The sequence below is a fragment of the Phocoena phocoena genome, chromosome 4 (assembly GCF_963924675.1).
Source record: "Phocoena phocoena chromosome 4, mPhoPho1.1, whole genome shotgun sequence".
NCBI lineage: Eukaryota > Metazoa > Chordata > Mammalia > Artiodactyla > Phocoenidae > Phocoena > Phocoena phocoena.
In genome coordinates, this window is record NC_089222.1 from 85,639,245 (window position 1) to 85,661,367 (window position 22,123).

General features: G+C 42.3%; 1 protein-coding gene across 11 annotated transcripts in view; it reads left to right on the forward strand.

Annotated features, from left to right (window-relative positions):
* Positions 1–22,123, forward strand: part of ZBTB20 (zinc finger and BTB domain containing 20) — a 798,335-nt gene that overhangs the window by 740,177 nt on the left and 36,035 nt on the right. For 5 of the 11 annotated variants that reach the window (XM_065875980.1, XM_065875981.1, XM_065875983.1 and 2 more), the window contains 2 exons: positions 9,745–9,845; positions 17,824–18,011. Coding sequence is in view for 4 of the 11 variants with exons in the window: in XM_065875975.1 (XP_065732047.1) it covers positions 17,439–17,449; positions 17,824–18,011 (199 nt within the window). In the remaining 7 variants the exon portion in view is untranslated. Of the gene's footprint in view, positions 1–9,744; positions 9,846–17,285; positions 17,450–17,823; positions 18,038–22,123 lie in introns of all 11 variants that reach the window. The other 6 variants (XM_065875975.1, XM_065875976.1, XM_065875977.1 and 3 more) reach the window with 4 other exon arrangements.

Genomic DNA, 22,123 nt, shown 5'->3' on the forward strand with positions numbered 1-22,123 from the left:
CTTGAGGTTCTAGTGTTCTATAAAACTCACTTTGAGATATACCAGCTGTAAAGATTTTGAAGGGCAGGAGTAGATGACAGGGCAAAACACTATACTGTTACAATTAATTTAGTACTGTTATGAAGTACTAATAGTACTACTATTTTTTTCTGTCTTCAAGTACAGAAAAAAAAAAAAAAAAGATATCACTGATGGAACCAAAGGGAAAGATAGAGATCAGAAGTAGAGAGGATAAACTCCAAGATAGGAGGAGAATGTAGAAAAGGTGAAGATATATCTTTTTTTTTTTTTTTTTTTGCGGTACACGGGCCTCTCACTGTTGTGGCCTCTCCCGTCGCAGAGCACAGGCTCCGGACGCGCAGGCTCAGCGGCCATGGCTCACGGGCCCAGCCGCTCCGCAGCATGTGGGATCTTCCCGGACCGGGACACGAACCCATGTCCCCTGCATCGGCAGGCGGACTCTCAACCACTGCGCCACCAGGGAAGCCCTGAAGATATATCTTGAGGAAACAAAATGATAAAACTTCAGAGATATTGGAGAAGGAGATGAGAGCCAGTCAGTGAGCTTACCACACTGGATGCTCTAGATCCTCTTACTAATGTAGGAGGCAAGGTCATCAACTGAAAAAGAGAATGAAGAATGAGACTTGATAAAGTAAAACGTATGAAGAAAAGCTACTGTAGGCTTGTACTCAGAAACAACACTGAGCAAGGAGTACGGGTACAGATGGCATGCATGTGCAGCGTTTCGTACTGAGAGTGGGAGGGAATGGTGAGTGGTGATATGGATTCATAACTGAATAACGTAAGAAGAGGCCCTGTACATAGAAGGCCAGGGGAGCAAGGAAATCCGGAGAGTTGTTGAGAATAGTGCTGAAATGGTTGATCACGGGGTAAAGTCAGACTGGACAAACATCCGGTGAAGCCAGCAGGAGCCTACTAATGGACCAGGTGAGAAGAGTAGGTTCCTTAGGCATTAAAGAAGGAGAATTCTCAAGCTGGGGTTAGAACACTTGAGGTCAAATGTGAGGCCTCAAAAGAGTAATTTGGAATGAGAACGAGGGCTAAGAAATAGCTGAAAAATGTGATGATAAAGGTCTGTCGAAAAGGTAATGGGTTTTAGGTTGACATATTAATGAAAGTAGGGAGGGAAAACATAAATCAAGCAGAGAAGGTTTTGGAAAAGTTTTAAAAAAGATTGAAGAAGGCATTAGTGGACCATGATGGAGAATCTAATACCATAAGCCTATGACGAGGACCTCAAATAAACCACAGTGAAATGAAGGCAGGAGATCAGTTGTTCAGTGATCACAGCTTGGTGTAGGTTAAGCCCCAAAGCATTGTGGCTAAAACCTGGCCCTAGAGCCCTGCTTTGTTACCCTCTAGGTTCGTGATCTATGGCAAAAAAAAAACTTCACCTTTCCTAAACATCAGCTTCCTCATCTATAAAATCAGAATATAATTCCCATCTCTGAAGAGTGAGTGTAAGAGATAAAGTTAAATAATGTATAAAAAGTGCCAAGCACAAGACTTGCTACACAGTAAGCATTTAATACAGGGAGCCAGATTACTATGGAGGTGATGAAAGCGGGAAGAGGGAAGTGACTTTCGTTTTGGAGACAGTGACAATGTGTTCTTCTGGCTAATGCCATTTTGATGTTTCTCCATTTAGCCACAAATGTGATGATTAGTCCAGAAAACATACTCAGTGCGAGGGGCAAAGTATAGATAACTCTGATATAACACCAAATAACATGCTGCACCCTAAATTGTTCTCACGTTGGAATCCTCATTACGGAGGTTAAAGTGACCTTATGACCAGGTCCTGTGGCAGCCTTCTTGGACCGGAAGATTCCAGTATCAAATGACTTAGAGAAGGGGTTTCCATCACCAGGTATTCATTAAAACCAGAAAAAGTATCATCATATGTATAAACACCTATATATGTGTATATATGCATATGTATGTGTGTATGTATATATCTATATCTATATATCTATCTCTCACCTGGTCCCAAAGATCTTTTATTTTAAAAACAAAAATCAACTGTACCTGACAACACTAAGGCTCCTGGGATGTGCAACTCTTACTAACAGAGTTTATTAATTGTCAAAGAGGAATCAAGATCCCTGTAGAGAAAATTAACATAGATTTAAAGGGACAAACAGTGAGTGGGACCTTCTATTGGCAGGGCTATCCCAGGGGTCCTCAGGCCACCAGAGGTACTTCTTCTGGACATGGGTATTAACTAGTGATTAATTAAGGAGCTAAAATTTTTTTAAGTAAAACATTTCTTGTAGCATCAAAAAGCTGAAGATGGGGCCCCTGATTAGTTTTGCTGGCCATGATTGGCGCCTTATTCATTAAATGGTTTTCTCATCAGTTTCCAGGGAGGTGGGTTTGGTAATATAGACTTAGGAATTTGTTTCAGGTAATTAGTTAAAAAGTTAAAAGTCAAACAGATTTCTTTAACAGGTTTAGTGGTTTAACAGGTTGATGAGCTACTTAATTCCCACATCTTTCTTCTCAGGGGACTATTAGAGTTTTAAAGGACTTTTAAAATCATAAAATTCACCTCCTTTTCTTACAGATGAAAAAGCTGAGCCACCTAGTGGTTAAATGACTCATCCAAGGTCATGCAGCTAGTTCTATGATTTTGCTCTTTCTTTCCTTACTCTCACTTCTTTTTAACGCTCTCCTTTTCTCTTTCACCAACAATCTCTGCACTCACAACCATCTCTCTATTGATTATTTCTTGCATTTATCCTTGCTTTATGAAATTTCCTGTGCCTCAAATTATGAGCTAGTGGGTCTTTGCCAATTAGTAACCCCTCACCACTAATTCATCACTACATTTGGGGTGAAAAAGGAGGGAAGTGAACAATTTTAAATTTACTGTGATCTTTGAGACAGCTTTCTCTACACCTGGGAATCGCTGTTAGACAATTAAGGTTAGTAAAGCTCATTGAATTTCTCAGAGGAAAGGTGTTATTTGAATTATTACCAGATACTATTGTTAAAAATAACAATAATGTAAAAAAATAGGAACTTCATATGTTAGAGACATTATCATTTTAATTTCCAGTTGTGGGATCCAGAAATGATTTTTTTCATGATGTGCTCTGTGCCAGAAACTCCTTGAATTATGTCTAATGCCTGATGACCTGACAAACTGGCCCAATCAGAAGTCAGGCATGCCATGTGAGCTGTTAGCCAAGTTTTTCAGCTTGAACTGCTCCTTTGAAAACAACCCTCAGTAGGAAGGTGAGTGTCAGACATAGGACCTGTGGTACCAGATCAGTGTCATCAGCATTACCTGGGAGCTTGTTAGAAATGTAGAATCACAGACTCCATCCCCAGGCACGCTGAATCAGAAATCTTGGGTGATTTGTTTGTTCATTAGAGTTTGAGAAAACCAGTACAAGGCATCCTCATCTTCAAATAGAAAGATGCTAGGAAGGAGTTATACTTATTGATAGTTTCTGAAAGAGTTCCTTCACCTGAGGTCTGTACTCCCAGTTCTTTCAGTGACTCTCAATTATTATGGATATAACATAAACCTGTTTCTTGTGCTGAACTCACAGTGGGAACTAGAAATGTGTCCATACTGTGTTGGAGCAGTTGTTGTGTAGTAAAAAAAAAAAAAAGCACAGATTTATAGTCAGAAAGATCTGGGTTTGAATTCTGGCCTCACTATCCACAGCTTTCTAATCTTGGAGTGGTTTATTAAGCACTCTGAGTCTCACTTTTCCACATCTGTAAAATGGGTATACTAACACCTGCAGCACGACATTGCTGTGAGGATTAAATAAGAATGAACTCACACATAAAAATTCCTCATGCAGTCCCTAACAACATTTAGACATCTAACAAATTATTGTTACTATTATCTTTTTTGTAAGCCTTTGTCAGAGAAGCCCCATCTGTCATTTTAGAATGATTTGGTGTGATTTCCAAAGGGGAATGGCCATACTGAAATGAGATCTCCGCAGAAAGTTCCTCGCAGCAATCTGTGGCAGTGTGTTACATAACAGCTCTGCTCTCTAAGGGCTTCTGAGACAGATCTGCAGAGCTGTCAACAATACAGCAGTCTGGAATGGAAATGACCCACTGTCTCTTCTGCCTCTGGCACCATTCAGAACCTTGCCAGCTGGGCTCCCAGGGCAGAGTCTTTATTACAGTGATGATGTAAGTGGCAGAGAGAATAGCTGGATTTCCAGATTCTGGGAAAAATGTATGACCCCAGCAGCCTTTTACCTTTTGATTTAAAAACTGGATATGGACGCCATTGAAAAAGGATAAATATGAAACCTCTTAAAGTCATTTTCACTGAGTCTTTTTTAGAGTATAACTACTCTTTAAGTAATGAAATATGACACACCATGCAATAGTTCTAATTAAAAACCCTTGGGTGTGTGCTAAGGCAAGAGGGAAATAAGAAGAAGGAGAGAGGCGACAATTTGCCCAAAAGTGAAAGGAAAATCATAGCAAGAGGATGTGGAGCTGAGAAAGAGGAGTGTGATTAAAGGACAGAAAGATTATGTCTCCATTTAATTATAAAATGCACAATTTAAATCGAATGTTAGACCTACTTAAAATGTACACTTATGTAATTACACAATGGGTGTGTATGCTTCCAGGTGATTTTTCACTGCAATGTACTAGACATATCGAACAGTGATTTCCTTTATCATTTTAATGTAGTTGCCAAGGGAAGAAAAGAGAAGGAAGCCCTGTCTGGTGAAGGGTTGATAACTGTCCAGCCATGTGATGGTTTAGTAAGAAATATGAGGAACTCTTGGGCTTCCCTGGTGGCGCAGCGGTTGAGAGTCCTCCTGCCGATGCAGGGGACACGGGTTCGAGCCCTGGTCTGGGAAGATCCCACATGCCGCGGAGCAACTAGGCCCATGAGCCACAACTACTGAGCCTGCGCGTCTGGAGCCCATGCTCCGCGACGGGAGAGGCCACAACAGTGAGAGGCCCGTGCACGCGATGAAGAGTGGCCTCCGCTTGCTGTAACTAGAGAAATCTCTCACACAGAAATGAAGATCCAACACAGCCAAAAATAAATAATAATTAAAAATTATTATCTGCTTATAAAAAAAAAAGAACTATGAGGAACTCTTGAGCCCAATTTGCTGTCTACGTGGGTGTTACTATTTAATGGATCTCTCAATGCATAGCATGGCTCCACCATACTGGCCAAAGAGAATATAATGACCAGTACCACGTTTCTCCTCTGGTGAGTAACAGTGAGTAAGGTGCTCACCTGGGGGAGACAGGTGAAGTCTTGCAGGGCCGGAGGCTAGCATTTAAGAGCTGAGCTTTTCTGGACAAGTAAAATCTACTGAGATCCCCTGCAAAAGTCTGTTTTCCTCACCTAGGTAAACACTGTTGTCCCCACAACGTGTTTTGTTGGGCTTTACATCTTCAGGAGAAAGAAAATGATTCTGTTTGAGAATGAGGCTAGAGAGGAGATTAAACAATTAATGTTTCATCTACCGCAAGAGAAGAACAAGGGACGAAAATTAGAACAGACCTGGGAGCAGTCATCTATCCTTTTCTACGAGTAGATTGGTGATATAATGAAAAGAAAATAAGTAAAAATTTAAACAAGCCTATAGGATAAATACTGGACAAAGAGAGGTGGAAAAAGATTTATTGGTGTGGTATAATAGCAAGATTGCCAATAGCCTATGTTTCTATAAGATGAATTTAACCATAGAATTACCACAGCATGTTCTCACCAAGAACTTCAGCTGAACCCACTGCTTTTCCAAAGCAAGAGAAATTTCTTCCTTCTGCTTTTTCACCCTGAGTTGAATCACCCCAGTGGTATTTGCAGTATTGTCACAATTGTTTCTGCTGGTAATGCTAAAAAGTTTGCTTCCTTGTTCTTTAAATCCACCCTCATTTTTTAAACATCAGTTAACTACAAAAGGACATTTATTAGTTTGATTTATTGAAGTGAATAAGTGAAACAAAGTTTTTCTTTTTGTGGAACCCAGTGTATCCTTGCAGGCTATGCACCCAACCCCTCACTCTCTTTGGTCTGGTCACTGCTGATGGTCTGCTGGGTCTGTTGGTGCCAAGCAACACCGGTAGATATTCAGAGATTAGTGACCTTTTCTATCAATTGTCGTTGCTCAGCTGCTAGTAAGGATGTGGCCTTGAGCAAGTCAGTTCCCTTGATGTCCTCATCTGAAAAAAGAGGGGTTGGAGTAGATGAGTTTTAAGGTCTTTCCAGTTCAATCTCAGCTTCCATGACTCTAAGCAAGCATCTTTATTGCTTTTATTTTCTTTAATAAGCTTTTTATTTTAGAACCTTTTTAACTTTTTACTTTATATTGGAGTATTGTTTATTAACAATGTTGTGAAAGTTTCGGGTGTACAGGAAAGTGATTCAGTTATACGTATACATGTATCCTTTTTCAAATTCTTTTCCCATTTAAGTTGTTACATAACATTGAGCAGAGTTCCCTGTGCTGTACAGTAGGTCCTTGTTGGTTATCTGTTTTAAATATAGCAGTGTGTACATGTCAATCCCAAACTCCCTAACTATCCCTCCCTCCCCACCCTTCTCCCCTGGTAACCGTAAGTTAGTTCTCTAAGTCTATTTTGTACATAAGTTTATTTGTATCATTTCTTTTTAGATTCCACATACAAGCGATATCATACATTTCTCTTTCTCTGTCTGACTTACTTCACTCAGTGTGACAATCTCTAGGTCCATCCGTGTTGCTGCAAATGACATTATTTCATTCCTTTTAATGGCTGAGTAGTATTCCATTGTATATATGTACCACATCTTCTTTATCCAGTCCTCTGTTGATGGATATTTAGGTTGCTTCCATGTCTTGGCTATTGTAAACAGTGCTGCAATGAACTGTATCCTTTCGGACCATGTTTTTCTCTGGATATATGCCCAGGAGTGGGATTGCTAGATCATATGGTAGCTCTATTTTTAGTTTTTTAAGGAAACTCCATACTGTTCTCTATAGTGGCTGTACCAATTTACATTCCCACCAACAGTGTAGGAGGGTTCCCTTCGCTCCACACCCTCTCCAGAATTTATTGTTTGTGGATTTTTTGATGATAGTCATTTTGACTGGTGTGAGGTGATATCTCATTGTAGTTTTGACTTGCATTTCTCTAATAATTAGTGATGTTGAACATCTTTTCAGGTGCCTCTGGTCTATCTGTAGGTCTCCTTTGGAGAAATGTCTGTTTAGGTCTTCTGCCCATTTTTTGATTGGGTTGTTTGTTTTGATGATATTAAGCCTCATGAGCTGTTTGTAAATTTGGGGGACTAATCTCTTGTCAGTCACATCATTTGCAAATATTTTCTCCCAATCTGTGGGTTGTGTTTTCATTTTGTTTATGGAAAGACCTTAAAGCTCAACTACCCCAACCCCTCATTTTACAGGGGGATTTCCTTTGCTGTGCAAAAGCTTTTGAGTTTAATTAGGTCCCATTTGTTTATTTTTGTTTTTATTTCCATTACTCTGGGAGATGGATCAAAAAAATATATATTGCTGTGATTTATGTCAGAGAATGTTCTGCCTATGTTTTCCTCTAAGAGTTTTATAGTGTCCGGTCTCACATTTAGGTCTTTAATCCATTTTGAGCTTACTTTTGTGTATGTTATTAAAGAATGTTCTAATTTCACTTTTTTACATGTAGCTGTCCAGTTTTCCCAGCACCATTTATTGAAGAGACTATCTTTCCCCTATTGTACAGTCTTGCTTCCTTTATCATAGATTAATTGACCATAGGCATGTGGGTTTATTTCTGGGCTTTCTGTCCTGTTCTATTGACCTATATTTCTATTTTTATATCATTACCATACTGTTTTGATGACTATAGCTTTGTAGTATAGTCTGACATCAGGGAGCCTGATTCCTCCAGCTCCATTTTTCTTTCTCAAAATTGCTTTGGCTATTTGTGGTCTGAATCAGCAGACATCAGCTAAGCACTAACCTGTGTGCAAGGCATTGCACACTATGGGTACAAAGTAAAAATGGCCTCTGCCTTCAAGAAGCTTGGTGGGGGGAGACAAATTACACAAATAATTATTAGAGTCCATAGAACGTGGGAAGGGAGTGGTGCAAAAAGTGCTTAAGGATTTGAGAAGGGCACTTTCCTTTGGAAAATATCTCATAAGCAAGGTGGTGTTTGGATGACCCCTAAAGAAGCTCTATGTAGACATTGGGAAAGGGGAGGAAAGACCATGACCATGGTGGAACAAGTGGGACTTCTGCAGTGTAGAATGCACTGTAGAAAAAAAGAGTAAGAAATTAGATTGGGGCTATATTGTAGGAGCCTAGAATGCCAAGCTGCGAAGTTTGCATTTAATCCAGTAAGCAAAGAGCAAAGGAGTAATGTGTTTAGAATGGTACTTTAGAACAGTAAATGTAGTGTTGTTGTGAAGGATGGACTAGAGGTAAAGAGGATCTGAGGGAAGGGAAGCCGGTTAGGAGGCACTCACAGAAGTCTAGGCAACAGGTGATAAAAGGATAAATAGGTGTTGGGATAAAAAGTGAGTATTGATTCACAGCCTGAGTAAAAACCACAGGAGTTGGCAGCTGATTGGATATGGGAAAGGAGGAACTAGAGAAGACTCCTCAATTGTAGTCACAAGTAACTGGACAAAGATGGTACCAGTAGCAGGAAATGGGAAGGCTGGAGAAGCAACATATTCTGAGGGAAGGGCAAATGAATTCTGCTGGAAACTTTCTGAATTAGAAGTGCCTGTGCAGTGTATGATGGAGATATGAGCTTCTCAGAGTTAGAGGCCCCATCTTATTCATCTTTTCTAGGTGCCTAATAGAGTCTATGTAAACAATGAATGAATGGACAAACAAGCAAATGAATCAATGAACCGATAACCAGCAGTTATTTAGAATGCAGGTCTGGAGCTCTGTAGACAAGCGAGAACTAAAGATAGCCAAGTGGGTGTTCTCTATGGAGAAGTGACTGTTGAGGCCACGGAGGGTGGCTGTGTAGGCAAAGCTTGAGGAGAGAGAGAATCTTGAGGCCTGTCTGCATTTAGGAAACAGGAGAGAGAAGGCAGGCCAGTGGAAGAGGCAGAAGAGAACTGAGAGCGGGAAGTCAGGATGATGCAGCATCCCAATGAGAAGGGAGGAGAATTTCCAGAATAAAGTGGTCATCAGGGTGCAGTGTGGCCAAAGGGGAAAGTCCTGGGAAAAGACCTCTGGACCCGAGGCTCTGAGACAGACAAGGGTCCATTCTGTAGCCCCTGAGGCTGAACTCCTCGGGGTTAGAGGATATGGCAGAAAACAGAGGCTGTAGTGAAGGGTGGAGAGAAGGCAAGAGCTCAGAAACATGGCCAGGTCAGTGGGCGTTTTTAAGATAGGCAAGAATCTCAGAGCAGCAATGAGAGAGAGATTGAGGTGGAATGAACACTGGAAGAAGAGTCTGCTGTGGCCAGGCTTCCCCTACCCTCACCCTCCACCTCAACTCCAACTCAGGATCACAATGTCAGCTCCACACTGGCGGGTGCTGTTAACAGCTTCACACCAGACAGGCAGTCAGGTGGAAACACTGAAAATGGGGCCTGGACAACGCCCTCTCCATCTCCCTCCCCTGACTCACTGTTTTCTGGTGCAAAGTGCAGGACCCGACACTCAAGCAAGTCCCACGGTTCTGGCTCTATAGCATGAGCGATCAGCATCACCTCTTCATTTAACAGCCTTATCTTTGTTTGTTCCTTGTCTGATCCAGATGCAGCCGCTCTCTGCTCCCTGCCCCAATGAACATCTGCACTAGGCCCAAGCCTTGGAGTGATTTACCTGAAGAGTGACACCATTTATTTGAAAACTACTGTGAGTACATTATGCCTCCAATGAATGGCTTCTTAGTTCACTTTGTTTAATTTTTTAAAAAAACTCACACAATTGTAAGAGCAGATGAAATTTTAGATGGCTTCATCTCTTGGATGCGGCAAGGTAACCAGACTCAGTCCTGAAGTGCCTGCATTGGTTCTCCGCTTCCAGCCTGCAGTGCGCACCCTGGGTAGCATCGCACCTGCCTCGCTGGGTGGCTGTGCTGAGCTGCATCTGAGCGCACCTTGCAGGGACCAGTGCTGTTCTGCTTGGTCATCTGCGCCTCTGCCTGAAGCGGTGGCAGCTCCAGCCCTATCTGTTTGCTTCTCATCACCCTTCTTTGCCATTCTGTTGAATCTCACTGCAGCTTGTCATTTCACGCCACACTGGACACATCTGAGAGCCAGCTTTCCGTGCCTGTGTCCACCTGTGATGTAGCTGCATCTCTGTGTCCCATGCTGTGGTCTCCTTGTTATTCAAGGGGGCCAAAACCCACCCTTGCAGCTGCGGGCTTCTTCAGCCACATCTCGAACCATTGTGTCCAGGTCAGCTCTGCCCTCTGGATGCATAGCTCTGAGTACTTGATTTAGTTCCCTCCACATCAGACATTTACGTAGGAGAAGTACAACCCTTGCAAGTCAAGTTGCAGAAATAAGTTGAGGTAGGAGCTATGATGCCTACGGAAAAATACTGATGAAAGAGTGACATCAAGTATTCATTGATCATTGCTAGAAGTAACAGCTGAATACATGCTCTCTTTTACTAGAAAAGCCAGAAATTTAAATACTTAGAGGCTATGCATGCAAAATAATTATACATTTTAGAACAAAAACTCATTCTGGTTGTTATATTTACACATTTTCCTATATGGTGTGAGGCAGGTAACGGGATAGTGTTTTACAGACATCTCTGTTACTGGAAAACGCCAAACCTGGGAGACTAACATCCCTCTCAGGCTTCAGGTAGGATTTTCATATTCATATTTTCTACGTCTTTAACTATTCTGGCATAAATCAAACCCAAAGGGATGAAGTCAGAGTTTTGTGTTGTTTTATTTTGCATTGCATTTTACCTTTAATGCTGTCAGTCACCTGAATTGTAATTGGTGGTGACGGATATGAAGGCAATAGGCAGTCCTGCCTGGCCAGGTTGGAGGTGGGAACCATTAGGCTGATCTACAGTACCAATGCGTTCGAGGGACTGGGGACTAAGGACATGACAAAAGCTCAAAAATAGAGTGTCCTCATTCCATACCTATGCAAGGAACTTGCTTGTGGAAGTACCTTCATTCGTCCTTAAGTTCAAGTGAAAGAATGTGTTAGAAATCCCCACATCTGGAGAGTTTTCTGAGTTTTTCTTCATCACAGAGTAACTATTGCTGGCGCAGGTATCACAGGCACACCGGGATGCAGCCTGGTTCCAAAGTTTCAGCCTGGTTTATCCTTTGGGAGGGAAGAGAGTCTTTGCCACTCCTACCTTCCTGTACTGCAGAGAACCCATAACCAGACCTAGAAATCAGGAGCTAAGATTTCCTAAAAATCTCCAGGAAGCCCACAAGGGAGCCGGGCTGTTTGTGCCACTGGACATATTTCCCCTATGCAGAATACCGGTGCCTGCATTCACATTTTGCAGGTCCTAGAGAATGGACAAATTGAGTTCTAATCCTTGCAGCCTTTGCTTTTCAGAAACTCAGCTTACTCATATGTAAAAGAAAAATAATAAAACTTACAGAGACTTGATAGGTGCAAACCTTCATTCAGTAAGGTGAATACGGTATAAAAATGTGGACTAATTACAAACGTATCCCTCCCTATGGATTCACAATACCTGGGTGAAGTCTCAGGGCCTGGAGGTGGGTAAGGAGAGAGTGAGTGTTAGATTTTAAAGCCTACCCACTCCCACACCACCTGCACGACTGGGCTCGGCAACCTGCGTACTTACCTGGATTGTTGCAATGACTACATGAGATAATGTATATGTAGCAGCAGACATGAGTATATTTACTCAGCCAACTAAAATTTACCAGGCATTTACTATGTGCCAGGCACTGTTCTAGGCACTAGGGGTGTGGCACTGAACAGAACAAACCAAAAATCCTTGCTCTCACATAGCTTATGTTCAGTTTTCTTCCCCCATAAATTACAAATAGACGAAACAGGTAAATGGACACTAAGAGAGAACTGATTTCATTTGATTTGCTGTGTCTTTCCTTCCAGAAAGTATAATTGAGAAGAAAAGGGTAAAGGAAATGGAGAGGGGAAAATAGGTACGCTTATTCATCTCCCCCTCACCCCTGACACACACACACAAAACCCCAGGACATTCTCTGCCCTGATGCATGGCCCAGGAGACCGACCTCTCTGGACCACGTTACCTAGGCTGCCTTCTCCTCTGGCTTCCCTTTGAATTTAGGCAATAGGAGGCATCAGCAAGAGACATGAGAGTGGGAGGAGAGTGGGGTCAGGGTATTATGAGTCCGGCCCCTTCCCTACTCCAGTTCTGACTAGACTTAGGGAACTCCACACCTTTCCTCGCCCCTTCAGTTTAGCAGTTTAAAGCTGAGATTAACAACCTCACACTATTGCTCGTCCCTGGTGTATCACCATCCCTTGAGGATCCCTTAACCTCCTCTGTACCCCAGTAGAGAGTCCTTTCTTTAAACTCTTTTCAGTTAAAACCTCTGAGTGTGCCATCTGTTTCTTGCCAAGATCCTGACTGATACAGTGAGGGAGAAATATACTGAAAAACATTATAAATCAACCTTGCCAAGAAGGTTGAAAAATTGAGAGAATAAAATATTTTAATCGTGAAAACATCTTAAATGGATCTGAGAACATTAGACCAAGCGGTGAAAGGATAAATTGTAAGAAGACGTGATAAGATAGAGTGCCAAGGTTGGTTTCAATGAATAGACCATAGTGCTCAGGTTTGATGGGCTTCTCTAGGCCAACTGTAGCTTGCTTGACCCTCACCTTCAAGAGGAGCTAATAGTGTAGTAGCAGCAGTGACAAACACGTGAACAGAAAGAAGGTGTCAGGGGGGTGATACGGTAAAATCAAAGTGTTGAAGAGTTTGCTTATCCTAGCATTCTTTCTGCCTTTGCTGCAATTACGATCCATTTGCCCCTGCCCAAATCTAGATATTAAAAAAGATAAAGGAAGTGCCTCCTTCTAGGTGAAATGATGAAAACCGCAAAACTGATGCTCTCTGTGAAAGAGCTACCCTCATGGGGCACTGACCGTGTGCCAGCGCTATGCCAATCACTTGACAGGAAGTGTCTCATTTAATCCTCACATCAGCCCTAGAAGGTATTATTATTTCCATTTTACAGATGAGGAAACTGAGGCCCAGAGAAGCAGAGGAATCTGCCTAGGGTGCACAGCTACTGATGGTAGAGCTCAGTTCTACTACCAACCCCCACTGGGGTGGTTTGTTACCACCTCCCCTTTGCTCCTCTTCCCAAACACTCTACTAAGCCTCTTGCGTGTATTATTGGGAAGGAGAGCAAAGAAATAGTTACCACGCCAAAACGATTGGGGTGCGGGAAGGAGTTGATGAGCAAGGTCATGGGTCAAAATTGTCATGATCCAGTGACTGAGTATTTATCAAAAAGACGTTCTGACTAATCCTTTTCCATCCAACCAGGCTGATAAGTGGAAGGCATGTTAATGTGCAGGAGAGGGTGGGAGCCCAGCGAAGAGAGAAAATTAGGAGAGGGGGACAGAAGAGAACACTCTTCCCTCAGCAGCCCCCGGAGACTGATGAGAGCTCACACAGATAAAATATTTATTTTCCATATGTTGCCGAAAGCATTGCCATCACTGTATGTGTGCAATATGTGCAAAGAAGTGTGAAATCTATACATCAAATGCCACCGACCTAATTTCCGTGCATTTAACATGCTTAATGCCTACCATCTCCTCAATATGTTTTCATGTATATTTCTTGACACATAAAATACGGTCTTAGTAAGGAAAGAGCCAGCATCAACCACAGCCTTACTCACTGCTATGTTTCAGCCCAAAACTTGTTGCCAGGGCCAGCACAATGAGAGTTAAAAACCAGTAGGTCCTGCTGGCTAACTCAGCCTCCCGTCACCTTAAATCGCCTTCCCAGTTCTTGAAGCAGCCTTCTTCTGTAACAGAAATGTCTGTAGTGGGGAGATGAAAATGTTTTTGTTCTCTTTGGACAATTGGGAGATAGAATGTCAGAACTGACCGTTGAAACGCAGGTGCCTGCGGCCACACTTTTTTTGAATGCAGAGCTCCACCCGTGCGGCGGGAGGAAGTGCACAGTGATTGGTCTGTTTCTCTGCGGAAGTGTTCGCGTACACCCAGTTTTGCTTTGCATGTATTTACGAAACATCTGCCCTTTTCTTGTTCTTAAATCCTTCCCCCTCACCAGCCCCCTTTCTCCTTTCTCCCATTTTCTTTCTTTGTTGTCGTTGGCTCGCCTAATTTTTCACTGGAGCTTTCATTTTCCGGTTGAGGGGCGACTTCATCAGAGTGTATAATTTTAACATTGAGGGAGGGAGGGAGGGAGGGAGAGGGAGAGAGAGGGAGAGGGAGAGAGAGGGAGAGGGAGAGGAGAGAGAGGGAGAAAAGAAAGAAAGAGGCTAAGCGGCCGGCCAGAGCTTGGCAAACCAACCTTTGGCATGGTGACCAGAAGGAAGGTTCTGGTGTGGTGGGGAGTTTGCCTGACATGCTGCCTGGAGTCCGCCGGTGTGCTGCTGCCCTCTACAGGCTCCAGGGAATAGTACACAGCCACCGAGGCTTGGAGAGACTTGCCCTCAGATGTGCTGTGCTTATATAATTCTTTTACACAGCCAAAGAAGGTATTTTTAATTAATTACTACAAGACTTGCTTTTTCCTCCTTAATAAAATATGAACTGCAAAATAACTGGAAAATAAAATAAAAGGGTCAAAATAACTGCACCTGTGCATGTCTAGATGTAGATTGCTGCCACGTTTTGGTGTTTCTCAGGTCTGGAAAAAGGAGTACAAGAGAACTATTAGAGAGTGAGATGGAAAATGAATTGTTTCTAAGGACAATGAGTGTCTCTCTGTTATCTGTGCAGTTGGGAAACGGCCCAGTGGTCTAAGGACAAGTAAAGTGATATTAGGCAAATGAAGGGCTGAGCCCAAAGGTTGAGTTTTCAGTATTTTCTGTTTGTAGAAGTGGTTTCAGTGCCTCTGTGCTCTGAATGTTCTCCAGAGGTGACCCTTGAGACAACAACCAGGAGAATATGGTGCAAGATGTCAGTTAGAAAGCAGGATCAAATCTAGGGAAGGAAGCAAGGCCATTGATATAAAGAACAATACAACTTTTGCAAAGTTAAAAATAAAAGAGTAATGTTGGTGGGTTGACCACGTACTCACGTTTGAAAGAGGGCTTCCTTAAGTCCCTGAAGCACACATCTGAAACTAGCCTAGGCCTTGTTTATGAGTATCAGAAATATTTATTTTTTCCGTTAAGTGATGTCTGTCAGTGTTTCATCCCGATATTTAAATGATTCATGAGGACCAGCCTAGCTTCAGCGGGCAAAGTGGTCCTACTCTTATCAAATGCACTTCATGGATTCAAAGGAAAAGCAGCCAGTCGATGTAGATTTCCCTGCTGCATAAAGAATAGGAAACTTAATTGGGATTCAGACTATAACTATTTTCAAAATATACTTTAATTTCAACTCAATTTCATTCCATCAACACACCTATATTGAATGACAGCTTTGTCTAAGCAACTCCGCTTAACGGTATACACTAGACAGCAAATCTGGGAGGGCAGAAACCAGGCTTGTTTTATTTCCTAGCCCATGCTGGCACATCATAAACACATAAGTATTTGTGAAATGAATACATGAATAAATGAATAGTGGGAGGGAAGGAAGAAGGAACGAATGGGTGAACACAGGGAGTTCAAAAATAGCTATGACAATTTTTTCACCCTCAGACAGTTTGCAGTCTCATAGACATGGAATTCACCTTGACTGTCAGCCTAATGTGGTCATCTCAGATTTAGTGAACCAAAGTTGTGGGAGTAGAGAAGTCAAGGAGGATGGGAGTCAGAAAGTAAACAACAGTCAGAATAAAAAGTGTTATGGTGATAGCAATGGAAATATAGATGTGCAAAATATGAAGGAAGCACAATTGTCAGGACTTGACAAACTGGCTTTAAGACAGAGGAAGGTGTATGACCCTGAGGTTTCCAACCCGGTGACAAACCTGGTGACAGACAGCAGTGATAGAAATAGGGACCGTAGAGGAAGCGTTGGTTTCCATGGGAAAAAAATGAGTTGGGTTTTGGAAACTTTGATCTCGGATACTTCCCTACACTGAAAACCAGAAACAAGCTCCTTGAAGGTCCATGTAGACCCTCAAGATTTGGGGGTTTGTTCCTTAGTCACCCATTCAACAAAGGGTGGGTAAAGGAATCCAATTTGTTGCTTTTGTACTGGCTTCCTCCATCCTGAAAAATATGTCTGAAAGCTCTCCTTCTATTTTCATCTTTACCATGCCATCTCTGCCTCCTGCCCTCTGGAAAAGCAGATTTGATTTCACAACCTGTTGGACCAGAAACACAGCATGCTAATCATAATACCATATTCTGCAAGGGCAGATTTAACTACCCAGTACAGCAAATTTCAATACAAAAATTCTGTATAACAAGTCCATTGCCATGCTTAGAGAAACAAGGGAAACATGGGAACAGACCTACTTACAACAAATTCTGTACCACACATATTCTCCTACCAAAAAAATGAAAGAAATTACTCTTTCTGTTCACCATACACATGATGATAAAAAAGGCACAGAACCAAGAAAATTGGGGGGGGGATGTTCAGGATATGACAAGTAATCTAGTTGGGTTTGACTAGGGCCTAGGGTGCATGCAGCATAAGCTACGTATTTATTCATTTACATCAGTTGCATGGTTCTAGGGAGAGGAGCTGACTGATGGCTGAGCTGTTTTACTTCTTATTCCTGGTCCCAAACAATTAGTGACAATTACTTTCTTTTTTTTTTTTTTTTTTTTTTTGACAATTACTTTCTAATTCCCTTCACCCATCTCTTTTCAAACACACAATCACACTCCCGTACTCCAGGATCATGTACTAAATCAAAAAACAAAGGGAATCTTAAGCTTCACGTGGGTAAAGAGTTGGAATAGAGGATCTCTGTGTGACACCTTCCTTCTTTACCTACTGGAGTCTAAGCTCTTCTTTTCACTTTCCATTTGCTGCTTTAACAAATCCTTTCATCACTACCCCTCTCACCTGTACAACCTGCAAATTTAGATCGTGATTTGAAATTATGTGTTGATCTAGAATAAAATCTAATAACAGCAAGAAAGTTGACTGTTACATAATGTGTTCCATGACTAGAAACTGAAAACTGGAAGGAACCTTTAAGGCCTTCTAATCCAAGCCCTTTATTTTACAGATGAGGAAACTGAAGCCCAGAGAGGTGAAGTGAGGTGCCCAAGGCCACACAGCAAGTTAGAGGCACAGCTAGTACCATAGCTCAAGTCTCCAGACTCCCAGTCCAGTGCTCCTCCCATTACTCCACGGGTCCTGTCTCTAAGCCTCCTGACAAATGCTAGAACGGTAAAACCTCCACTAGTATTTTTCCAGACCATGTTAAACTCTTAAGGGGGGAAAAAAGGATGCTTTCTTGGATAATGTCAGCCATACGTAGCTCAAGCTGTCTGAAGTTCTGGGACAGGGTCTTTTTATGCAGCCAACAGAGTCCAAATGTGGTGCTGTTTGCTTGGCCCATATGCTTTCATGTGTTCCCAGTTAGGCCATTACTGGAGGGAAAAAAACAAGAATCAGCTTGTTTTAAAACAAGGGACATACTGGACTCCCTCCCATCCCCCCTCAGAAAAAAAAAAAAATCAAGTTATCTTTAACAGATTCTAAAAATGCCTTTTCCCAAATATGCAGTCAGTTCCTTCAAAGGGCCCTTTGTTTATTTTCAGGAAGAAACCCAAGACAGCTGAAAACCAGAAGGCATCTGAGGAGAATGAGATTACTCAGCCGGGTGGATCCAGCGCCAAGCCGGGCCTTCCCTGCCTGAACTTTGAAGCTGTTTTGTCCCCAGGCCCAGCCCTCATCCACTCAACACATTCACTGACAAACTCTCACGCTCACACCGGGTCATCTGATTGTGAGTACACCACTTACACCACTAAGGTGATGGTGTCTTTGCGGTGCTGGGAGCAGGCTTCTCCCCCGGGTTCGGGCTTTTTTGCATTCAGAGCAAGCTGTTTCCGTTTGGTCTTCTAAAGTAGCTAAAGGTAACTTGCCACCATTTTGAGTCAGCCAACATCTATATTTTCAAAGCTAGAGTGTATTTCCAAACCAGGTGACCAGCCATTTGGCCTCAAAAGGCTGATTAATTACATCCATCACATTCTCTTTCATAACACTGACTCAAAATCAGAAGCCGTGTTGCTGTTTTCTAATTATTCTTTTGTCCCCATGATCTGGATAATGGTACTTCCACCATGACAAAATTGAACAACCAAATATGGACCTCAAAAGGAAACTTCCATTTTGAGATTACATAACACAAGTCAGCTTTGCATTAGTTATTGTAGCTTGGCTGAATTTCTGTCTTTCCAGTTTTTAATTTATTTTGAAGTGGTTAAAGGACAGCATAAATTTACAGAAGAAAAGAGAATGGCTTCCAAGAATTCAGAAGCCACCCAGACTTCACATAGCCAATAAGAATTTAGGTTAAAAATATTTTTTAATTAAAAAAACTGCCTATGGGCTAAATTTGGAAACGGGCATCTTAATGAGATTGTCACTACTGAAATCACTCCGTTGCTGTTTGTTTTTGCTGTCTTCCCACTAATCCGAGAGTCGTCACTTCTTCAAATTCTATTTTAAGAAAGATGATAAATCACGTTTAGGAGGTATTTTCTGAAACATAACTCAATACTTCAGAGAGAAAGAAACACATGTGTTGACAATGGAAAGGAATGGAATCACTTGGAGTCCAATCGGAAAAGAATATTCCTTTTAGTCTTGGAGATACCCGACAACTATTCAGAACTGATCTCCACAGCGGATGTCAGGCAGAAAGCTGGTGTATTCATCTTTGGATTAAGATAAGACCAAGAAAGTTTTATTTTCAAAAAAGGACTCCATTTATCCTGTCCACAAAGCAAAAATTATTAATTAGGAAATGAGATTCTAAATCTCCTGTTGTTATTTTTCTGACAAAGCAAACGTAACTCCGCAAAAAGGGTGAGAGGTGAATGAGCCTGGGACATTCCATTCCCTACTTTCTTCATCATAATAGCCCCTGGATAAAGGGACATGACCAAGGGGTTGGGGTTTGGGTGAAGGAGCCTTTTTCTACTCGTGACTGAGCTGAGACCACACTCCAGCTGTCACTAGAAAACGAAATGAGAAATAACAGGCTCCAAGTCTCTGCAGCCCATGTAAGTTGTACAGAGCTGCTGCTTCTATACAGAAACTTGGGGGTCAGAAGCAGGGACTGTGCTCAGTGGACCATCAAAATGGTAACATCCTTGGCCTTCTTGCCTGGCAGTCTCCGGCCTAACAGTAATTACAGGAAGAACTGGAAAATAGCGTGGCACGGTGCCCATAGACATGTGCGTACTGTCCCTACCTACCAGGAAGGTAGCCTGCTCCTGTGGAGAAGGACCTGGAGCTCCTGCATGCAGACCTCCAATGCCTGGCTTTCTGCCACAGCTTATGGGGAAGATTACATAGAATGGCCTTAGCCCAGAAATCCCATTACAATAAAATGAATGTTTTGCTGAACAGAAAGAGCACTGGGCTCTGTGTATTATACTTTACCATAAGCATCATCTGACTAGGCCTTGGCACTAGCTTGGAATATGTACAAGGCACAGCCCCTTGGTGACCCTGAGGAAGCCAGTGGATCCAAGCTCAGTAAGGTCTGAATACAGTTGGAAGGAGAACAAATAGGGAGGAGAAGCCTAATCTCCAGCTGTTCAGAAAGTCCTTCTGATTTTGCCATTAAGATGTATAAGTCTTCTCTGCGCCAACCTGTTGTTTAAATTGATTATACTTTTCTCCAAATATATTTGGATTGTAGTTTGTCCTGATTTGAGCCTACACTTAGAAGAAAATTGTTTTGAGGAAAGATTCACAGAAATCTGTCCATTTGGAGTTTGCTTGAGAGAAGACAGGAAAGAGGTTTATTTTAAGCTGTTAAGATTTTTGGATGCTCTTCTTGCATTCAAGAGGGTTTTTTTTTTTTTTTTTTTTTTTTTTTACTTTCAAATGTCACTCTTACCGTAGATTAATTTAAAAGCCTAATTTCTTTAAGGTAAAATATTCAGTTTCTATTTAGAACTAACAGATTTGGGGCATTTAAAAATAGTGCCCTTGACTTGTTAGTATCTTTAACTTCAGAAATATTCCACCAGTATGTGGTGTTCCAAGCTTTCACAAGTGCCTGAATTTTTACAGCACCTTTTTATTTATCATGTGTTGTGCAAAATTATTCTAAGTCATGCCTTATTGTCCATTCCCCATCAGTCATTATAATTCTTCCCAATTTACAGATGAGAAAACTGAGAAAATTGACACCCAGATAGATGAATGCCGTGCTTAGTAGTTACCTCGTTCAAACACGGGGAGGGAGAGAGGGGGATGTCTGTGGATTTGCCCTCACTGTGAGCAGCCTGCATTCTCAGTTCTGAGCCCGGAGATGGCATTCCTGGCTCGAAACAGGCATCTTGAAAATGTTCAACTACTCATATTGGTGACGAGGTTATAGAACACAATGGGTAAGCATCCCCACGGAAGAAAAGTCAGCTCTGCATACGAACTGATCAGGGTGGGCAAGCCATGGCGTTGTTGCATCTGAAGCACACAGGCCGTGTTTTGGAGCAAAGAGAGCAAGTCCAACCCCTTAAATTCTCAGTTGGCTATTTAACCTACGAGGCACTTCAAATTCAGCAGAAGATCCCAGTAAAAGTCAAAGCAAGAGGGAATATGGCTGAGAAACGCTTTCCTCGGTGAAATGATGAGGTTAATACCACTACTGAAATGTGTGCTGCTTTTCAGTGCACCCGCTACAATCACCTTTCAGCAATATTCCCCCATCACTCCTTAGCTTGTCACCTCGTCACCATTTCTAACAATCTCATGGTAAACAAACGCAGATGATGGGAGTGGAAGGCATTAGGATGAGTTTCGGAATGCAAAGGGTACCAAACCCCTAGGCGTTTGACAGAACAGTTCCCACTGCACAGACTGAGGATGAGGCGAGCCAGGCTCTCCCTCTAAACACGTGACAGGACTAAAGCAAGTCAGGAGAGCAGACGAAGCTCTCCACGGGAAAACCTTTCTCGACAACTATCAAGCCGTAGCACATCACAGTCATGTACATGTGAAAGATGCTCCCATTTTGTTTTCCCCCAAATAAGGCTCCCACTGAGGGGAGAAGCGATTCTCCACCCGCATCCCACCCCCGCTGGCAGTCTCCCTGCTTTGGGCTGTAGAACCGCCTGAGTCCAATGCCTTTGTTTTGTTGGAAGCTGACATCCGTGGTTACTTACCTTCTCAGGTTTTGCACTGGCCTCATCAGATGGTCTCATTTTTTGTGTCCTTGCCAAGATGTGCTTACACATTAGCAGTTTTTATTTATTTTTCATTTAACCTTTACACATTACCAAACTGTTGTGAGGGTGGGTTTAACTTTAGCTCTGTAGGTAGCATGACCCTGCCGGGCTGAACGCTGTCGAGGAGTCGGGTAGGTCCATCCTTGGCTCTCTCTCGCCGTCCACCTTCATTGGCCTTCCCCCTCCCACCCCTTTGCCTCAGTCCCCAAGCCTGAAGATATCAGTACACTTGGTTCAGTGTGAACTTTTAAGCAATTTTTTTAGAGAACAAAACAAAGAGGATTTTTTATGGCAAACTCCATTAATGCCACATTAAGGCTGACATTTTAATTACCCCAAAGTCAGGAAATGCAAAGTTCAGGTTCCCACAGCAAAAGAAACTGTCCCCTTGAGTCCCAGCATTATAGCAGATTCTTTCATTCCCGGATTACACAACACCAGGCGTGGGGACATTGTTTTTCATCCACGTACGTGGAAAGGAGCACAGCTTTTATCCTTTGTTTTTTTCCTGTAACTACAGTTGAGGATATGGGTCTTTAGCTTCCCTTCCCAAACCATCTATATGTATTATCCTGGAACGGAAGACGATTAGAGCTCTACATGTGCGCACGGACAGAATTAAAGTTGCTGTGGGAACATTAACTCTGAT